This window comes from Chrysemys picta, chromosome 16, assembly GCF_011386835.1.
Source record: "Chrysemys picta bellii isolate R12L10 chromosome 16, ASM1138683v2, whole genome shotgun sequence".
Lineage (NCBI taxonomy): Eukaryota > Metazoa > Chordata > Testudines > Emydidae > Chrysemys > Chrysemys picta.
The window spans coordinates 1715919-1736812 of record NC_088806.1 but is presented as its reverse complement, the minus strand read 5'-3'; the positions used below and the strand labels follow the sequence as shown (position 1 = coordinate 1736812).

At 61.1% G+C, this 20894-nt stretch overlaps 1 protein-coding gene and 1 pseudogene across 14 annotated transcripts in view; both read right to left on the bottom strand.

The window, feature by feature from the left end:
• Positions 1-212: 212 nt before the first annotated feature.
• LOC101952320 (phosphatidylinositol 4,5-bisphosphate 3-kinase catalytic subunit alpha isoform-like) lies at positions 213-11728 on the bottom strand (annotated as a pseudogene).
• Positions 11729-15839: 4111 nt separating this feature from the next.
• ZCWPW1 (zinc finger CW-type and PWWP domain containing 1) overlaps positions 15840-20894 on the bottom strand; it is a 33957-nt gene continuing 28902 nt past the window's right edge. For 8 of the 14 annotated variants that reach the window (XM_065570475.1, XM_065570476.1, XM_024113256.3 and 5 more), the window contains 3 exons: positions 19915-19970; positions 18312-18351; positions 15840-17225 (listed from right to left, as the gene is read on the bottom strand). In XM_065570475.1, coding sequence (XP_065426547.1) covers positions 16915-17225; positions 18312-18351; positions 19915-19970 — 407 coding nt within the window. In that variant the 3' untranslated portion in view covers positions 15840-16914. Of the gene's footprint in view, positions 17226-18260; positions 18352-19914; positions 19971-20894 lie in introns of all 14 variants that reach the window. The other 6 variants (XM_065570481.1, XM_065570482.1, XM_065570483.1 and 3 more) reach the window with 2 other exon arrangements.

Genomic DNA, 20894 nt, shown 5'->3' with positions numbered 1-20894 from the left:
CAGCCCCTCCGCCCAGCCGGCGCCCCTCACTCCCGACCCGCAGCCCCTCCGCCCGGCCAGCACCCTCACTCCCGACCCGCAGCCCCTCCGCCCGGCCGGTGCCCCTCACTCCCGACCCGCAGCCCCTCCGCCCGGCCGGTGCCCCTCACTCCCGACCCGCAGCCCCTCCGCCCGGCCAGCACCCTCACTCCCAACCCGCAGCCCCTCCGCCCGGCCGGTGCCCCTCACTCCCGACCCGCAGCCCCTCACTTGAGGTGCCAGAAGTAGAAGTGGCCGATGCGCTGGTTGGTCAGAGCCTTGCGGAGCAGGAACCGGGCCAGCGGGTTGTCAAGGTATTGCTCGTACTTCAGTACCTGCCGGGGAGACAGACAGCCAGGCTCAGCCGCACGGACCCCTCCCGGCCTGCGGGGGGCACTGGGCCACAGGGGGCAAGGCGGGGCGCGGCCGGGGGTTGCCAGGTACCGCGGGGGGCAGGACGGGGGTTGCCAGGGGCCACGGGGGCAGGACGGGGGTTGTCGGGGCGGCGCGGGGGCAGGACGGAGGTCGCCGGGGCCAGGACGGGGGTCGCAGGGGGGGTCGAGGGGGGCAGGACGGGGGTTGCCGGGGGTCGAGGGGGGGCACGACGGGGGTTGCCGGGGCGGCGCGGGGGCAGGACGGGGGTTGCCGGGAGTCGCAGGGGGCAGGACGGGGGGTGCCAGGGGTCGCGGGGGGCAGGACGGGGGTTGCCGGGGCGGCGCGGGGGACAGGACGGGGGTTGCCGGGGGTTGCCAGGGGCAGGATAGGGGTGCCGGGGCGGCGCGGGGGCAGGACGGGGGTTACCGGGGGGCAGGACAGGGGTTGCCAGGCGTTGCCGGGGGCAGGACGGGTGTTGCTGGGGGCTGCTGGGGAGGATGGGGGTTGCCGGGGCCAGGACGGGGGTTGCCGGGGCGGCACGGGGGCAGGACGGGCGTTGCCGAGGGTAGGACGGGGGTTGCCCGGGGCAGGACGGGGGTTGCCGGAGGCTTGACGGGGGTTGCCGGGGGCAGGACGGGAGTTGCCGGGGCGGTGCGGGGGCAGGACAGGGGTTGCCGGGGCGGTGCGGGGGCAGGACGGGGGTTGCCGGGGCAGGACGGGGCGGCACCGGGGCAGGACGGGGGTTGCCGGGGGTAGGACGGGGATTGCCGGGCGTTGCCGGGGTTTGCCGGGGCAGGACGGGCGTTGCCGGGGGCAGGACGGGCGTTGTCAGGGGCTGGACGGGGGTTGCCTGGCATTGCCGGGGTAGGACGGGGGTTGCCGGGGGCAGGACGGGGGTTGCTGGGGCAGGACGGGGGTTGCCGGGGACAGGACGGGGGTTGCTGGGGTGGCGCGGGGGCAGGACGGGGGTTGCCGGGGGAGGATGGGGGTTGCCGGGGCCAGGACGGGGGTTGCCGGGGCGGCGCGGGGGCAGGACGGGGGTTGCCGGGGCAGGACGGGGGTTGCCGGGGGAAGGATGGGCGTTGCCGGGGCAGTGCGGGGGCAGGACAGGCGTTGCCGGGGGCTGGACGGGGGTTGCCGGGGCAGGGCGGGCGTTTCTGGGGTGGCGCGGGGGCAGGGCGGACGTTGATGGGCAGGGCGGGCGTTGTCGGGGGCAGGACGGGGGTTGCCGGGGCAGGGCGGGCGTTGCTGGGGGCAGGACGGGGGTTGCTGGGGCAGGGCGGGTGTTGCCAGGCGTTGCCGGGGCAGGGCGGGCATTGCCGGGGCTGGACGGGCGTTGCCGGGGCGGCACGGGGGCACGGCGGGCGTTGCCGGGGGCAGGACGGGGGTTGCCGGGGGCTGGACGGGGGTTGCCGGGGCGGCGCGGGGGCAGGGCGGGCTTTGCCGGGGCGGCACGGGGGCAGGGTGGACGTAGCCGGGGGCAGGACGGGCGTTGCCGGGGCTGGATGGGGGTTGCCGGGGGCTGGAAGGGTGTTGCCGGGGCGGCGCGGGGGCAGGGCGGGCGTTGCCGGGGGCTGGACGGGGGTTGCTGGGGCGGCGCGGGGGCAGGGCGGGTGTTGCCGGGCGGCGCGGGGGCAGGGTAGGTGTTGCCTGGGAGGACGGGGGTTGCCGGGGCGGTGCGGGGGCAGGGTGGGCATTGCCGGGACAGGGCATTGCCGGGGGTAGGACGGGGGTTGCCGGGGCAGGACGGGGGTTGCTGGGTGCAGGACGGGCGTTGCGGGGGCAGGACGGGAGTTGCCGGGGCAGGACGGTGGCAGGGCGGGCGTTGCCAGGGCGACGCAGGGGCAGGGCAGGGGTTGCCGGGGAGGACGGGGGTTGCCGGGGCGGTGCGGGGGCAGGGTGGGCATTGCCGGGGCAGGGCGGGCGTTGCCGGGGAGGACAGGGGTTGCCGGGGCGGTGCGGGGGCAGGGCGGGGGTTGCCGGGGGCAGGACGGGGGTTGACGGGCATTGCCGGGGCAGGACGGGTGTTGCCAGGGCCGGGCGGGCGGTTTGCCGGGGCGGCACGGGGGCAGGGGCGGGCGTTGCCGGGGGCAGACGGGCGTTGCAGGGGGCGGCGGGCGTTGCGGGGGCAGGACGGGGGTTGCCAGGGCGGTGCGGGGGCAGGACGGGCGTTGCCGGGGCCGGGCGGGCATTGCCGGGGCGGCACGGGGGCAGGGCGGGCGTTGCCGGGGGCAGGACGGGGGTTGCCGGGCGTTGCCGGGGGCAGGACGGGGGTTGACGGGCGTTGCCGGGGCAGGGCGGGCGTTGCCGGGGGCAGGGCGGGCGTTGCCGGGCGTTGCCGGGGGCAGGACGGGGGTTGACGGGCGTTGCGGGGGCAGACGGGCGTTGCCGGGCCGGGCGGGCGTTGCCGGGGCGGCGCGGCGGGACCTGCACCAGCTGGATGAGGTATTGGCTCAGCTTGTCGTCCGTCAGCCCTGTGCCAGGCACTTGAGGGCGAAGTCCCGCACGCGGGGGTCAGGGAAGTTGCAGTCCAGCAGCTCCATGGACAGCTCCGGCGCGATGAGGGGCCACTCCGCAGCAGGCAGTACATCTGGGGGGCGGGAGAGACACAGGCTGGCGGGGCCGGCGGAACTCCCCGCCACTGTGCACAGAGAGCGCCAAACCGCTCCCCGCCAATCCCCGGGGCTCGGATCCGGCTGGAGGGGGGGCACCGGGGGGTCCCAGGTACCTGAGCCACCTCGTCCCGCGAATTCCACTTGACGGACAGCAGCAGCTTGGGCAGCGTCTCTGGGATGTTGACGCAGTAATGGCTGCAACGAGAGTGGGGGGGGGCGTCTCAGGTGTGCCCCAACCTCCTGCTCAGCCCCCCACCACATGGGGGAGAGAACCCAGGAGTCCTGGCTCCCAGCCCCCCCCTCTACCCGCCAGCCCCCCACTCCCCTCCCAGAGCCGGGGAGAGAACCCAGGCGTCCGGGCTGCCTACCGGTGCCTCCAGAGGAAGTCTTTCTCCTGCTCGGTGATCTCCGACAGGGGATCTCGGTGGCAGATGCTCCGAAGCTGCTCCAGTTCGTTCTCCTGCAGGCTGCTGTCCCGGGCCAGGCGGTTGCTCTGCAGGGAAACGGGGGGGGGGTCCCCCAAAACACCAGTGTCCTCAGTCCCGTCCTGGGGCCGGGTGGGAGCCGGCGCCCCCCAGAGGGGACAGGCCCCTGCCCCATTCCCCGCCCCCCTGAGCCAGCCAGTCCCCGCCCTGGGGCTGGGTGGGAGCCGGCGCCCCCTAGAGGGGCCAGGCCCCTGCCCCCTTCCCCACCCCCCTGAGCCAGCCAGTCCCTGCCATGGGGCCGGGTGGGAGCCGGCGCCCCTTAGAGGGGACAGGCCCCTGCCCCATTCCCCGCCCCCCTGAGCCAGCCAGTCCCTGCCATGGGGCCGGGTGGGAGCCGGCGCCCCTTAGAGGGGACAGGCCCCTGCCCCATTCCCCGCCCCCCTGAACCAGCCAGTCCCCGCCCTGGGGCCGGGTGGAGCTGGCGCCCCTTAGAGGGGACAGGCCCCTGCCCCATTCCCCACCCCCCTGAGCCAGCCAGTCCCTGCCCTGGGGCCGGGTGGAGCCAGCGCCCCCCACAGGGGAAGGACCCCCCCTTACCAGCCCCGTGAGGCAGCAGTTGAGGCCCAGCTCCCGTGACATGCTCCGGTTCGCGTGATCCTCAATTTGTGCCTCGTCGGCGAATTTCACCGCGTGGCTGAACCAGGTGAATTCAAGCTCCAGGCAGGGGGTCTCCTGGTGGGGGGAGGTGGGGAGTGAAAAGGGGGTCAGAACCCTAGGCACCCCCAACCCCATCTAAAGGGGACTCCCGGCCCCCAGCAAAGCACCACAAAAACCATGTGCTCAGACCCTTCCAATTTATGTAGGCCCCTACAATAACACGCAAGAGGGCCATGTGGATCTATTACTGTAGCACTTATTACATAGCTTTATGTAATAGATCATGCCGGCCCTGTGTATTTACGTAGGCCCTACCTTAATAGCCAGATCATGCCGGCCCTGTGTATTTACGTAGGCCCTACCTTAATAGCCAGATCATGCCGGCTCTGTGTATTTACGTAGGCCCTACTGTGATGTCTGGGAGACCGCAACACTGAGGCGAGTTTACGGTTTCACAGCAGATGTTTCTAAGCACTTAGGTTGATCTTTTTGGCCTGGTGCATTTTGAGTAGGCCCTACCCTAACAGCCAGCTGCCACCTCCAGGCGGGAGGGAGGGGGGGGGAGAAGTCGGCTGCAATACCATGAGAGGGGCTTATGGCTGCCGAGAGGCGAGGAGGGGGTTCATAGCCAGATACCGCACTGGGGTACGGGATGGGACAGAGAGGGGACCCAGGGCTGGGGTAGCAGGGGCTGCAGGTTGGGAGTGAGGGGCACCGGCAGAGCTGGGGGGGGGCAGGAAAACACTCACCTTGTTGGGGTTCGAGCCCCCCACACCAATGGGGTTCAGTAAGTCCTCCAGGCCGTGGGGCACTGGCCCACAGGTTGAGCGCCATCTTCCCAGCCACCAAGGTATCTTTGTAATCAAAGAGATTGACGTTCCCCCACGCCAGGGGGCAGTGCTCCTGCCGGGGGGGGACGGGACGACAGAGACCATGGGGGGGGAATCACAGCCAGCCTGCCCCCCATTCCCCGCTCCCTGGAGCCAGCCAGTCCCCGCCCTGGGGTCAGGTGGGAGCCGGCGCCCCCCAGAGGGGACAGGCCCCTGCCCCATTCCCCGCCCCCCTGAACCAGCCAGTCCCCGCCCTGGGGCCGGGTGGGAGCCGGCGCCCCCCAGAGGGGACAGGCCCCTGCCCCATTCCCCGCCCCCCTGAACCAGCCAGTCCCCGCCCTGGGGCCGGATGGGAGCCGGCGCCCCCTAGAGGGGACAGGCCCCTGCCCCATTCCCCGCCCCCCGGAACCAGCCAGTCCCCGCCCTGGGGCCGGGTGGGAGCCGGCGCCCCCTAGAGGGGACAGGTCCCTGCCCCGTTCCCCGCCCCCCTGAGCCAGCCAGTCCCCGTCCTGGGGCCGGGGGGGAGCCGGCGCCCCCTAGAGGGGACAGGTCCCTGCCCCGTTCCCCGCCCCCCTGAGCCAGCCAGTCCCCGTCCTGGGGCCGGGTGGGAGCCGGCGCCCCCCAGAGGGGACAGGCCCCTTCCCCGCCCCCCGGAGCCCGCCAGTCCCCCGACCTCTTTGGTCCCCTTGCGGCCCTTGACGGAGCAGATGGAGAGGCAGAGGCGGGCGGCGCGGGGCAGGTCTGCGAGGTACATGTCGTAGGAGAGCCATTCATTCCACCTGGGGGGGAGGGACACAGGTTGGGGTCTCCGGCGGCGGGCAGGGCAGGGGAGCCCCCCAGCCTGCTCCCGGCGGCCCCGCAGCAGGGCGCTGGGGCCAGGGCAGAGTGCAGAGGGAGAGTGCCCCCCGCTGAGCCCCCGCCCCACCCGCTACCTGGGGTTGGAGCAGGGAACGCGCTGGGTGTTGACGTTGTCGCAGAGGGGCTCCCCACCGTGGTAAATCCCCGTCCGCACGTAGATCTGGGAAAGGGGAGAGAAAGCCATCATGCCAGGGGAACCCAGGCGTCCGGGCTCCCAGCCCCCCCTCTGCTCTAACCCCCAGCCCCCACTCCCCTCCCAGAGCCAGGCGAGAACCCAGGCGTCCGGGCCCTGGCCTCGCCTTGTCGATGTCGCGGATGTTGACGTTGACGTAGGTGGCACACAGCACGCGGATGCGCAGCACGCTGGGCACGGACCAGAGGGACTTGGCGGGCGGGTCCCCGTTGGCGCGGGCGCTGGGCCCGGCCCGGCGGGCGTAGGAGGGCAGCAGGAAGACGTTGGCCGGCAGCTGGCTGTACAGACTCTCCTTGGACATGAGCATGAGGTGGGGCAGGCGCCCCACGGCGATGCAGTTCCTCATGTACTGGGGCGGGGAGAGAGAGAGAGAGAGAGAGAGAGAGAGAGAGCGTTTCCACAGGGAGCCAGGGCCTGGCCGGGGGCGCAGAGCCCAGCTGGGGGTCCCATGCCGAGGGTGGGGGTCCCAGGGCATAGGTGGGGGGTCCCAGGGCCCCTCACCTTGTACTGGCTGAGCGGGCCGGGGGCCCCAGGGCGGAGCCGGGGGGGTCGCAGGGTGGGCCGGGGGCCCCAGGGCGGGGCGGAGGGGGGCCCTGGGCCCCTCACCTTGTACTGGCTGAGCGGGCCGGGGGCCCCAGGGCGGAGCCGGGCGGGCCGGGGCCCAGGGCGGGGTGGGGTCTCAGGGCGGGCCGGGGGCCCCAGGGCGGAGCCAGGGGGTGGGGTTCTCAGGGCGGGCCGGGGGCCCCAGGGTGGGGCGGAGGGGGTAGGGTCTCAGGGCGGGCCGGGGACTCCAGGGCGGGCTGGGGGCCCCGGGCCCCTCACCTTGTACTGGCTGAGCGGGCCGGGGGCCCCGGGGCGGGGCGGAGGAGGTAGGGTCTCAGGGCGGGCCGGGGGCCCCGGGCCCCTCACCTTGTACTGGCTGAGCGGGCACTCGTGCAGCAGGTACTCGTCGGCGCCACACACCTTGAGCAGGTACTGGCCCCGGTACTCCTGCAGGCAGCGCTGGAGCTGCGCGGGCGCCAGGTGCAGGCTCCGGCTCCGCTTGCGGATGGCGTCGGCGATGAGCTGCGCGGGCAGCGCGTCGTGCGGCGCCTGCAGCGTGTACTTCTGCTTGTCCAGGTGTGGGGCCACGATCACCCACACGGCCACCATCAGCCGCCTGGGGGGGGGGGGACAGCGAAACTTGGGGGGTCGCCCTATGCCCCTCGCCCCAGACCCGCCTCCTCCACCCCATGGGATCCAGACACCGCCCCCACCCTGGGACTGCCCCTGGCCCCGGCAGGACCCCCTGCCCCACTGCCCACACCTCCCACTTGTCTCTGCCCCATGGCACTCAGATCACACAGCCCTCCTCCTGCCGCCCCACGGCACACAGACCCCCAGGGCAGCACGGGACCCCTTCCTCCCGCCCCACGGCGTGCAGACCCCCAGGGCAGCATGGGACCCCTTCCCTCCGCCACACGGAGCGCAGACCCCCAGGGCAGCATGGGACCCCTTCCCTCCGCCACACGGAGCGCAGACCCCCAGGAAAGCACGGGACTCCTTCCCCCCTCCCCACAGCACACAGACCCCCAGGGAGCACAGGACCCCTTCCCCACGGCGCGCAGACCCCCAGGGAGCACAGGACCCCTTCCCCATGGCATACAGACCCCCCAGGGAGCACAGGACCTTTTCCCCACGGCACGCAGACCCACAGGGAGCATGGGACCCCTTTCCCCCGCCCCATGGCGCGCAGACCCCCAGGGCAGCATGGGACCCCTTCCCTCCGCCACACAGAGCGCAGACTCCCAGGAAAGCACGGGACTCCTTCCCCCCTCCCCACAGCGCACAGACCCCCAGGGAGCACAGGACCCCTTCCCCACGGCGCGCAGACCCCCAGGGAGCACAGGACCCCTTCCCCATGGCATACAGACCCCCAGGGAGCACAGGACCTTTTCCCCACGGCATGCAGACCCAAGGGAGCATGGGACCCCTTTCCCCCGCCCCACGGCGCGCAGACCCCCAGGGAGCACCTCACCCTTGTCCAGCTTGTTGTAGACGTGTTTGGGCAGCTCGGGGCTGGACTCCACGTTCGGGGGGTAGACGTAGAGGGCCTGGCTGTGGGGCCCGCCAGCCTCCCGCATCTCCATGGCCTCACGGCACACGGCCAGGATGGAGCGGCGGAAGTCCTGCACCTCGGGGTCCTTCACCAGCTCGAACTCGCAGATGGGCATCCCAATGGCGAAGCCTGGAAGGGCAGGAGGAGGGGGCTGAGACCAGACGGAGCCCCCCTCCGCCCCCCACTCCAGATCCAGGCCCGGCCCCGCTCACCGATCTCCCGGTTGAGGATTTTCTCTTCCCGGTTCCCGACCGGCTCGATGACCTTGAGGATGGGGCAGGTCGCAGAGCCGCCGGGACTCGTCGAAAAACTCCTCGCGCTCGGCCTCCTGGGTCACCCCCACGAAGATGTAGGAGGATTCGTCCTGGGGCGGGGAGGGCACAGACGCTGCGATCCGAACCCCCACGGGTCAGCCCCCTCCCAGAGCTGGGGAGACAACCCCGGAGTCCTGGCTCCCAGCCCCCCCTGCTCTAACCCACCAGCCCCCACTCCCCTTCCAGAGCCAGGAGAGAACCCAGGCATCCTGGCTCCCAGCCCCCCCCTGCATCTAACCCACCAGCCCCCCACTCCCCCTCCCAGAGCCGGGGAGAGAACCCAGGAGTCCTGGCTCCCAGCCCCCCCTGCTCTAACCCACCAGCCCCCACTGCCCTCCCAGAGCCAGGGAGAGAACCCAGGAGTCCTGGCTCCCAGCCCCCACTGCTCTAACCACCAGCCTCCACTCTCCTCCCAGAGCCGGGGAGAGAACCCAGGAGTCCTGGCTCCCAGCCCCCCTGCTCTAACCACCAGCCCCCACTCCCCTCCCAGAGCTGGGGAGAGAACCCAGGCGTCCTGGCTCCCAGCCCCCCTGCTCAGACCCCGCCCCCCCTCCAGGATTGGGACCCAGGAGTCCGGCTCACCTGCAGCAGGTGGAAGAGGGGGTATTTCCGGGCCTCTCGGAAGAGCTCGTGTTTGATGCCCAGCAGCGCAGCCTCACGCAGACACTCCAGGGTGACCAGGATGCCGTTGGGGAGGCAGCAATCCACCATGATCCGGGGGGGCATGAGGTGCAGCCCCCACAGCTCCCCGGACGACGGCCGCGGGGGCATGGCTGCGCCGGGGGACTCCTGGCCCTGCTAGACATCCAGCCCGGCAGTCAGGCGTCCGGGCCACCTGCGGAGAGAGTGGACATGCCCCTCACTCCCGCCCCGCAGCCCCCCCAGCCCCGCCGGCGCCCCTCACTCCCGCCCCGCAGCCCCCCCAGCCCCCCTCAGTCCCGCCCCGCAGCCCCCCCCCAGCCCCGCCGGCGCCCCCTCACTCCCGCCCCGCAGCCCCCTCCAGCCCCGCCGGCGCCCCTCACTCCCGCCCCGCAGCCCCCCCCCCAGCCCCGCCGGCGCCCCTCACTCCTGCCCCGCAGCCCCCCCCCAGCCCCGCCGGCGCCCCTCACTCCCGCCCCGCTGCCCCCGCCAGCCCCGCCGGCGCCCCCTCCACTCCCGCCCCGCAGCCCCGCCGGCGCCCCCTCGCTCCCGACCCGCAGCCCCCCCAGCTCTGCCGGCGCCCCTCGCTCCCGACCCGCAGCCCCCCCAGCTCTGCCGGTGCCCCTCGCTCCCGCCCCGCAGCCCACCCCAGCTCCGCCGGCGCCCCTCACTCCCGACCCGCAGCCCCCCCAGCCCCGCCGGCGCCCCTCGCTCCCGCCCCGCAGCCCCCCCCAGCCCCGCCGGTGCCCCTCGCTCCCGACCCGCAGCCCCCCCAGCCCCGCCGGCGCCCCTCACTCCCGCCCCGCAGCCCCTCCCAGCCCTGCCGGTGCCCCTCGCTCCCACCCCGCAGCCCCCCCCAGCTCCGCCGGCGCCGCTCACTCCCGACCAGCAGCCCCCAGGCCTGTGTTCCCCCTGCCAGCTCTCCTGATTCCCCTCAATCCTGACATGATGAGAGACAGACCCTGCCCCAGCTGGGATCAGGGCCCTGTGGTGCCAGACGCTGCCCAGACACACGGCGAGAGACAGACCCTGCCCCAGCTGGGATCAGGGCCCTGTTGTGCCGGGCGCTGCCCAGACACACGGCGAGAGACAGACCCTGCCCCAGCTGGGATCAGGGCCCTGTTGTGCCGGGCGCTGCCCAGACACACGGCGAGAGACAGACCCTGCCCCAGCTGGGATCAGGGCCCTGTTGTGCCAGGTGCTGCCCAGACACACGGCGAGAGACAGACCCTGCCCCAGCTGGGATCAGGGCCCTGTTGTGCCGGGCGCTGCCCAGACACACGGCGAGAGACAGACCCTGCCCCAGCTGGGATCAGGGCCCTGTTGTGCCCGGCACTCGGAGCAGAGAAGCTGAAACTTCCCGGCAAGCAGCAAGATCCATCCAAGAGGAGACAGAAATTCCCCAGACCGCCCCTTTTATTGTCTAAATGCCACCCCCTCCAAACCCCTTCTGGTTAACCCTTCGCATCCCCAGAGCCTACCAACCCTTCCGGCGGGATCACGCCCAGGAACCGCTGCGGGGTCATTCCTGCTGACTCTTGCCTCAGTTTCCCCAGCAGTAAAATGGGCGTAATCGCACCTTTCTCTGGGCGGACTGGGCAGGGCCTCTCTCTCGGTGTCTCTGCAGCATGGGGCACAATGGGGGGCCCCTAATCTAGGTTGGGGGGGAATCTTTGTACCACCCAACACAAGGGGGAGGGGAGGTCCCCAGTCTGCCTCCGGGCCTGTCGGCAGTGCTGAGAGGTGTCTGAATTCCTGTGCCCTTGTCGGAGACCCAAAAGCCGGAGAGAAGCAGGAAGTACGAATGACCGGAGAGAGACAGAAGATGAAAATTGCTGCTTGAGACACACACCCCCGGCCCCGTTTCCAACCGAGATCAGGGCCCCCCGTTGTGCTCGGCCGCTGCAGACCCCCCCCCACCCGCTGATTCAGATCAGGGCCCCCGGTGTGCTGGGTGGACACCTAGAGTCCCCACCCCTGTGAGCTCAGCACAAAAGGGGTTGGGGGGCAAAGAGACATGCCCACGGTCCACCCCGACAGCTCAGTGGCGGAGAAGGAGGCATGATGGTGGTGGTGGGGCGGGGGGGAACCAATACTTTTTGAATCCCAATGAGCCCAGGCCCTTCTTATCTGTCAGCAGCTCCCAGGTGATAGCATCCTGGCCTCCCCGCATCCCCTGCCCCCTTCGAAACCAGCTCCCAGCACTGGAAGGAGGAAACCCCACGCCAGCCTGCACTGGATTGAGTCCACAAATCTCCCCCCCCCTTTTCTTCCCCCGCTGACCTGCGTTTTGTTTCGTTCTGCTCAGGGAGCACAGGAAAAAGTGGGGAGGGGGGAGCCTGTCTTTCTGATCTCCCTAGAAGTTCCTGAGGGCTTTTCTCCCCCCGCCACCCCACCCCAGAGAGGGGGGACCCCGGCTACTTACATGCTCTGTGCCTTTAGTGGGTTTTCTCTTGCGACACTGACCGACTCCACAGCCAGAAGGGGGAGAAACAAAAACAAACAGGGATTTTTAGTCCCTGAACTGAACAATTCAAGCCCCCAACGCCAAACCATCCGCACCCCCCCAGCAGCTAGAGCCAGGAGGAGAGAAGACAGAGAGACATTGCTCTGTGCCAGATCCGTTTGGCTTCCCCCTACACGTTTCCTCCCCTGCCGCTCTCTGCTCAGAGTGGGAAAAGCTTTTGCAGTATCCGGGCATGGGAAGGCAGGAATTTCCGCTAGATTCACACTCACACAGCTGAGGAGAGCTCACTGAAAAATGGCACCATCATATCAGACCACTCTACAGCCAGAAAGATACAGCCAGGCCTGGGGCCGGGGGGCTAGGGTCAGGGTGGCAAATCTGTATGAGGATCGGGAGGGGGCAGAGGAGAGATATGCCTAAGACTCGCTATATAAGGGTACAGAGAAAGATAGAGAGAGGATGTGATGGGAGCTAAAGCTAGATAATTTGATTGATCGGTTAGATACAGAGGCATGTGTGGGGAAAGAGAGGTTGATTAGCTAGAGAAAAATATAAGGGGATAGATACACCTCTACCCCGATATAACGCGGTAAAGCAGTGCTCCGGGGGGGGGGGCCTGCGCACTCCGGCGGCTCAAAGCAAATTTGATATAACGCGGTAAGATTTTTTGGCTCTCGAGGACAGCGTTATATCAAGGTAGAGGTGAACTCAGGACATTCTAGGTGGCAATCTTAACGAAGGTGGATAACTGAAGTGGGAAAATCCTGAGAACATTGCAGAATAGGTGGGTGGCCACACAGGGGATGTTGCACGGGATGGATGAATCAAAACAGGAGTGTATATAGGGAGAGGTGGATAAATAGACCGGCGTGAAGGTGAGGAGGATGGATGGATGGATCGATGCCAATTGAGGGCGATTCATTTCAGAAAAAAAATAAAAAATAAGGAAATTCCCTGACTAAAATCTTCATTACACGTGGGTTAAGATTTCGACAAATGAAAAAGAGAACAATATAGTTTAGATAGAGGAGAAACAAGTTGTTGTTTTTCTGAAAGAGAGGAAGTTCCCAGGCCAAAAAAAAAAAAAAAAAAAAGCATTAAACTGGAGTTAAAGGTGAGAGAGAGAGAGAGAGAGAGAGATACAGGTGTGTGTGGGCAGTGGTGGATGGAGAAAGGGGAGTATTGGAGATGGAAGGAGAGGTGTCTATGGGGGACAGATTGAGGGAGGGAGAGGAATGGATATGGGGATGGACGGATGGCAAGATGAGCGGATATGGGAATGGATGCTTAGATAGATGGAAGGGTGTGGCTGGAGATGGATGGGGGAGTGGATGGGGATGGAAGAAATTAAATTAATAGGCAGCAGGTTTAAAACAAACAAAAGGAAGTATTTTTTCACACAACGCACAGTCAACCTGTGGAACTCTTTGCCAGAGGACGTTGCGAAGGCCAAGACCGTAACAGGGGTCAAAAAAGAACTGGAGAAGTTCATGGAGGACGGGTCCATCAGTGGCTATTAGCCAGGCTGGGCGGGGATGGTGTCCGTAGCCTCTGTTTGCCAGCAGCTGGGAATGGGCGACAGGGGATGGGTCACTTGATGATTCCCTGTTCTGTTCATTCCCTCTGGGGCACCTGGCACTGGCCACTGTCAGAAGACAGGATACTGGGCAATTTGGACCTTTGGTCTGACCCAGTCTGGCTGTTCTTATGTTCTGTGGATGCAGGGATGTGTGAATGGACGGCTGTGTTTGGGGATGGATGGATGGATGGATGGATGGAAGGGTGTGTATGAGGATGGGTGGACAGATGGATGGATGGGTGGATAGAGGGTGTGTGTGGGGATGGATGGATGGAAGGATGGATAGAGGGGTGTGTATGGGGATGGGTGGATAGAGGGGTGTGTATGGGGAGGGAGGGAGGGATGGATGGACAGAGGGGTGTGTATGGGGATGGGTGGATAGAGGGGTGTGTATGGGGATGGATGGATGGATGGAAGAGTGTGTATGGGGATGGGTGGACAGAGGGGTGTGTATGGGGAGGGATGGATGGATGGACAGACAGAGGGGTGTGTATGGGGATGGATGGATGGATAGAGGGGTGTGTATGGGGATGGGTGGACAGAGGGGTGTGTATGGGGATAGGTGGATGGATAGAGGGGTGTGTATGGGGATGGGTGGACAGAGGGGTGTGTATGGGGATGGATGGATGGATGGGTGGACAGAGGGGTGTGTATGGGGATGGATGGATGGATAGAGGGGTGTGTATGGGGATGGGTGGACAGAGGGGTGTGTATGGGGATGGATGGATGGATGGGTGGACAGAGGGGTGTGTATGGGGATGGATGGATGGGTGGATAGGGGGTGTGTATGGGGATGGATGGATGGATGGACAGACAGAGGGGTGTGTATGGGGATGGGTGGACAGAGGGGTGTGTATGGGGATAGGTGGATGGATGGGTGGACAGAGGGGTGTGTGTGTATGGGGATGGATGGATGGGTGGATAGAGGGGTGTGTATAGGGATGGATGGGTGGGTGGATAGAGGGGTGTTGTCACTGACTCACAGATCGTGCCCACTCTTGGCCCCGTGCGGTCCGTGGGGGGTGCCCCTTTTAGTGCGACGGCCCTTCTCGGGGGTCCACTCTCTCTCGGGGTCAGGCCCCTCCACCTCCTGGAGCCGCACCTCTCGGAGCCTTAGCACGTCTGTCTCTGCTGTGGGCCCCCTCAGGGAGTCCCCTCACTCTGGACCCCCGGGGCCTCCACCCCCAAAGGGGGGAGGGATAGCTCAGTGGTTTGAGCATTGGTCTACTAAACCCAGGGTTGTGAGTTCAGTCCTTGAGGGGGCCACTTAGGGATCTGGGGCAAAATCAGTACTTGGTCCTGCTAGTGAAGGCAGGGGGCTGGACTTGATGAGCTTTCAAGGTCCCTTCCAGTTCTAGGAGATAGGACATCTCCATTAATTTAACCCTGTTCTCTAGACCGGAGTGACTCTCAGCCGGTGTAACACAGGAGGTTTATTGAGAGTTGAACACAGCACAGGAAACTCTCAGGGCCTCAGGCCTGGCCTCCCCCAGCACAGCACATCCCAGTCTCTCTGCATCCAGGTGGGCTCTGCCTGCTCCCCCTCTCCAGTCCAGAGCCCCCCTGCTCCCAGCTGAGCATCTGAGATCCCCGGCCCCAGGCCCCGCCTCTGTCCATTGTCTTCTCTCCAGGCAAACAGGGTCGTAAAGAGGATGGAGCTCGGCTGTTCTCGGTGGTGGCAGATGACAGAACAAGGAGTAATGGTCTCAAGTTGCAGTGGGGGAAGGTCTAGGTTGGATATTAGAATCATAGAAGATCAGGGTTGGAAGGGACCTCAGGACGTCATCTAGTCCAATCCCCTGCTCAAAGCAGGACCAATCCCCAACTAAATCATCCCAGCCAGGGCTTTCTCAAGCCTGACCTTAAAAACCTCCAAGGAAGGAGATTCCACCACCTCCCTAGGTAACGCATTCCAGTGCTTCACCACCCTCCTAGTGAAATAGTGTTTCCTAAATTAGGGAAAACTATTTCACTAGGAGGGTGGTGAAGCACTGGAATGGGTTCCCTAGGAAGGTGGTGGGATCTCCATCCTTAGAGGTTTTTAAGGTCAGGCTTGACAAAGCCCTGGCTGGGATGATTTAGTTGGGCTTGGCCCTGCTATGAGGGGGTTGGACTAGATGACCTCCTGAGGTCCCTTCCAACCCTAGTCTTCTTTGTTTGTATGACTAGCTAAGAAATGACTCCATGTGCTAGAGTCTAGAAAATATAAAAGATGATCCCTGCCCCAGCGAGCTGACAGTCTAAGTCTAGGACAAGTGGCGAGAGACAAGAGACAAGGAAACAATGCCATAATGTTGGCCAGCATGATGGACAGTGGTCTTTTATCAAATGATCTCTAGTCGGACATCAATTTACACTAGCTGGGTATCCGCTCCTATGGATTTATTATCATCTTGGCTGGCTAGAGTAAAACACTGTTCAGTTCTTCAATATTCTGCTACCTTAAAACTAAGAGGCCCAGTATAAAATTCACACTTACAAAAAAAGCCAGGCAATCAAAGCTTTGTTGTATTAGGAACCTAACTAAGTGTGTCGAGATTTAAAGAATAATCAGAGAACCTTTTGCTGAATCACATCTGCTACATCCTAGGAACGATTCTAGATTCCCTACATTCTGTTTCCCAGACCCCTGTGACTCCCCTTGCTCCTTTCAAATATCTGTAGATGATTATGTCATGTCTAAGTCATTACTTAGTCAAGCTACTCTGATTGGTGTGGAAACCCAACGTTGTGACGCAACATTAAAAACAATGGAGTTAAAGACACTGTAATGAACCAAGAACTGGATTTTTAATCACACTTTAGCTTATCTACATCCAGGTAACAAGAACCCAGCCCGACTGCAGGATTTTATTAACATGTAAACGAGTGTTTAACCTGATGGTGGTCACAGCCATAAACTCCTTAGTCCTAGTTCTGCCACCTTTATTCAACCCTTAACTTGGGCTAAACTCTCTGAGTGTAATTTATCTCTGTGGATAAAGTCTATTTATGTCTAATTTATGGGTTGGTTCTCTCTACAGGGCAAATTTCACCCTAGTGGATGAATACAAGCCAGTCTTTTTTACAAGTTTGTAACAGATAAACATAAAACCACAAATCCAGTAACTAGTTAAACACAACAGTAGCAACTAGGAAGTCCAGGTATCACTGGAGTTAGAACATAACAGATTATAGAACAGTAACATGGGAATCTAGATCAAGGACTCTGATGATGCCAAATGCTTTCAGATCTGGATACCCAGTTCCTGTCGATTTTACCATCCATATTCATCAGGCAACTTTGGAAATCTCAGCCTTAATGTACCACTTTTACACATAAATGCAACAATGTATACATAGGGGTCTATCTATAGCTGATGTAAATCCGTGTAATTCCATTGACGACGCTGTATGCCAGGTGAGGATCTGACCCCGTCAACCAACCCCCATCAACCAATTCCTTGAGTGATCAAAAACTGTTTTGTTTTGTTTTTAAAAATCATTCATTGCCAATGGAATCTAAGGAAATGACACACTACACGAGGCTGGAAGAATTAAACAAGATCCAGCACCCTAAGTTTTAAGAAAACAGGTCAAGTCACTTATTGTGGATTTTTTCCCCCTATCTTTACAGATGAATATTTGAGAAGGAGGAGAGGGAAACCTTTACAGCCAGAGCTGGATGTTAAAATCCATGTCTGCTGTCCCAATGGTCTCAGATCTTCATCAAACATAAATCAAGCTTAAACTAGATTGAATTTCCTAGCGGCCACTTTTCTGGAGCGCTTTCTAATTTTTCTCTAATCCCCACAACCTTCAGGGAGGTAGCTCTGGTGCCCCATGGCAGGTTTGTTATTTCAATGGCTATTCTTCAAACAAGACCAGGGAACACTCTTCCGACGATTCGTTTTTCTCCGCTTCCTGGCTCCCACGTGCTTCCTTGGCCTTCTCCAGCTCCCCCACTTCCTGGAATTCCTCAAAGATCTCATCACTGCTACTTGACCGTGGGTGGCTCCTGGTGGTATTGTCTTTCACCTGTAACATCTTCACCAGCTCCAGCTTCAAGCTGTCTCGACAGGACAGCGTCAGGTTAACTCTGTTGCCTCTTGCTGGCGGTTTGGGCTGGCTGGATCCTGAGCTGTTGCTTCCCGGAACGGTGAACTTCTTCTTAAGGCCTGCAAAGAAGAGAGACCAACGCAATCCTCAGAATCCAACAGGGAAAAGGAAGAATTAATCATATCGGAGATCCACAAACCCTCCCCTCCCCTCCTCTCCCACTGGGAAATCAAGTGATGCGTCAACGTAGCCTCATAGATCAGGATTCTCCAAACTTTTCCCACAAGGTCCCTATGGCACGGGGACAGAATGCGGAGATAAATCCATTAAAGGCTCCATTACTACATAAGAACAGCCATACTGGGTCAGACCAATGGTCCATCTAGCCCAGTATCCTGTCTTCCAACAGTGGCCAATGCCAGGCGCTTCAGAGGGAACGAACAGAACAGGGAATCATCCAGTGATCCATCCCCTGTCGTCCACTCCCAGCTTTTCTGATTTGCACTCCTACTCCAGCGTGCTTACACTGCTCCCCGTGGTGGCTGGAGGCGATTCGGATCTCTGGGTCCATTCAATCCTTGGCCTCATGGCTGAAGTTGCTAGCCAGGAGGCCAGCTGGTGCCAGCTGTGACGGGAGGGAATTGAACTGAGACTAAAAGCACTCTGTTTCCAATTGGACACAACCAGATTTATCCACCTACAGATGCCACCTCAAAACTCTCCTTTACCGTATGCTAAGACATCTGCCGGCCATGCTAATCCACATTGCCTCATTGTCTGCTTGTATTCATCCTTCTGTCTGTCTCTATCTCTTGTCTTATACTTCGACTGTAATCCCTTTGGGGCAGGGACCGTCTTTGTGTTCTGTGTTTGTACAGAGCCTGGCACAATACACTAGAAGTAATTATAACAATACTAACCAGTAGACCATGCCTCCCTCAAAAACAACAAGTGATGGTGCTGTTCGGGAAGGAACGGTCAGCTGTCTGAAGCGGATACGAATTTCTGGCTGATTTGGACAAGTATACATGAATTTAAGGCAACTGAAAGTAAACTTCCCAATTCCTCCTTCCCCGTGAAAGCCAGGATGGTAGGAGAGCGAGCAATTCTAGTTTAAGTATCACACCCCAACCTTTCTTAATTTGTTACTTTACCTTACTTGGCGTTGAAAGCCACTGCAGGAGTAGCTGGGTTGTATCACTAACCTTTCAGAAAGGTTTTCTCCTTGAAATCTGAAGTCGCAACCTAGAACCCAAGTATTGGTTAGCCAGACATGAAAGAGAATATATATATATATATATTATACTGCCATGCTGGGTCCAGCTCCAATGCCCACACTTTAAGTGGGTGTTGACCAATTGGAAATACACCTCTACCCCGATATAATGCGACCCGATATAACACAAATTCAGATATAACGCGGTAAAGCAGCGCTCCGGGGGGGGCGGGGCCGCGCACTCCAGCGGATCAAAGCAAGTTCGATATAACGCGGTTTCACCTATAACCCGGTGAGATTTTTTGGCTCCCGAGGACAGCGTTATATCGGGGTAGAAGTGTAGGTTCAGAAAAGAGCGACGAGGATTAATTCAGCCCCATGGCCTCGGTTATGCCGGGGGTCAGACTAGATGGTCTCCTCTGGCATGATAATCTATGATCAATTTGAGGGCTGGAAAAGGCGCCTTGTAGCAACATAGTAAGGACGTGGTCTATCTAGCTTATCTGAGATGATATGATCCCAGTCTATGAATAGCTGATCTCTGAAAGAAGATCTCTGAAAAGGGCTCTTTAGTCCAACAGATAAAAGCAGAGCAAGACCCAATGCACGACACATGCAGGCTGGAACTAAGGGGTACATTTTTAACAGGAAGAGTAATTAACCCCTGGAAATACTACTGACCCAGGGATGTGGTAGATGTGCCAACACGTGACATGTTTAAATCATTGTTACACTGTAAGCTCATTTTCTCTCTGTTAGGGCAGCGCTAACTGAAACACAAATCTTAAAAAGAAATGAATGAATCGTACAGTTCCTTGATGCGGCTTGATGTAGTCCTCACTGATTAGCTCAAAGCACATTAATTAATTGTTAATACAAATTAGCAGGGTCCACGTGGACAATTAGCTCATGCCAGATTCACACCCCAGCATGCTGCAAACTAATTGTTCGTGTAGACAAGGATCTAAGTGTCTTATGCAAAGTCACAGAGCGAGTGAACCGAACGTGGGTTGCACAAATCCCAGTATCTTTTAGGAAGAAATCCAGTCTTCTTTGAAGGTCTTTTGAAGTTCCTCAATTTAAAAAGAAGAACAGGAGGACTTGTGGCACCTTAGAGACTAACAAATTTATTAGAGCATAAGCTTTCATGGACTACAGCCCACTTCTTCGGATGCATATAGCAGAAGAAGTGGGCTGTAGTCCATGAAAGCTTATGCTCTAATAAATTTGTTAGTCTCTAAGGTGCCACAAGTCCTCCTGTTCTTCTTTTTGCGGATACAGACTAACACGGCTGCTACTCTGAAACCTCAATTTAAAGACGCTACAGCAGCCAGTCCTTGGAACTCCTTCTGCTTTTGTCTGCGAGATCTTCTCTTATTCGCTTGTATAAACTAAACAAACTGAGCATTCCCCTAGGGGCTAACAGTCCAATAATCTTTATGGGCACGGCTGTAGCTGAAAGCATCGGTGACACATTTACTATATGGCATTTTTGTTAGGGTGGGTGGGGGGGTGAGATGGAATCAATGGAGAGACAAGAGAACAAACCCCCTTCTTTTAAACCATCTTTTCCCATCTCCGGATTGACGTACCATATTCTCATTTCCATCGCAGGCCTGCTTCTCCTCACTAGCCACGTTGAATAGCTCTAGAAGACAAGAACAGTAACTCACTCTCCAGAGCACATGTTTTAAAATCTTACGACAAACTTACTGAAGATTTGAACCAGCGTTCCTGGTTCTAGCGTCAAATCCTAGCAGATGTATCGTTATTCCAAAAGGGAGCGCCACTGGGCGGCAGCAAGCCCGGGGGCGGGGGAGGGGCAAAGGAGGCAATTGCTCCACCGCCCGGGCGATTTAATACAGCGGGACTAAAACCACCCTGCTGCTACTTTTGGTCACAGGGCCGCACCGGTAGCTCCTGCTACCGATCTCGCCCTCATTCAGTTCCTTGCCATGCCACAAACTGTGTGTGGAACCTCAGGCAGATCACACACTTTTCTCCGTGCCTCGGTTTCCCCATTTAAAAATGGGAGTGATTCATAAATTCTAAGGCCAGATGGGACCACCACAATCCTGTAATCAGACCTCCTTTAAAACACAGGCCTTTAATGTTTCCTTTGAGTGAAAATCATGCTACAGGACGACACCACACAAGACTTAGCAGGGACTCTAGCCACTGAAGGCTGGGATTTTCATTACATCTGCCTCTTTAGCCCCTCTGAGACGGGAGAGCTGAATGCAATCCTGACCCACTGCTAGATAGACACCAATGACCAGAATTACCATTATTTTGAAATGATCTGCTTTACAATAGCATCGGCGGTCCCTGCCTGAAACAGTCTACAGTCTAAATAAACAAAGAATGACATGAGGTTCTGCGGCCTCTATCATACAGGAGGTCAGACAAGATCATCATCAGAAGGATGTTGAAAGACTGGCGAGGGGGCAGAGAAGACCTACCAAAAGGATTGGAGGGCTGGAAAAAATGCCGGCGAGTGAGAGATGTAAAGAAGCGTGCTCTATTTAGCTTATGAAAAGAAAATGGAGAGGTGACTTGATCGCGATGTAGG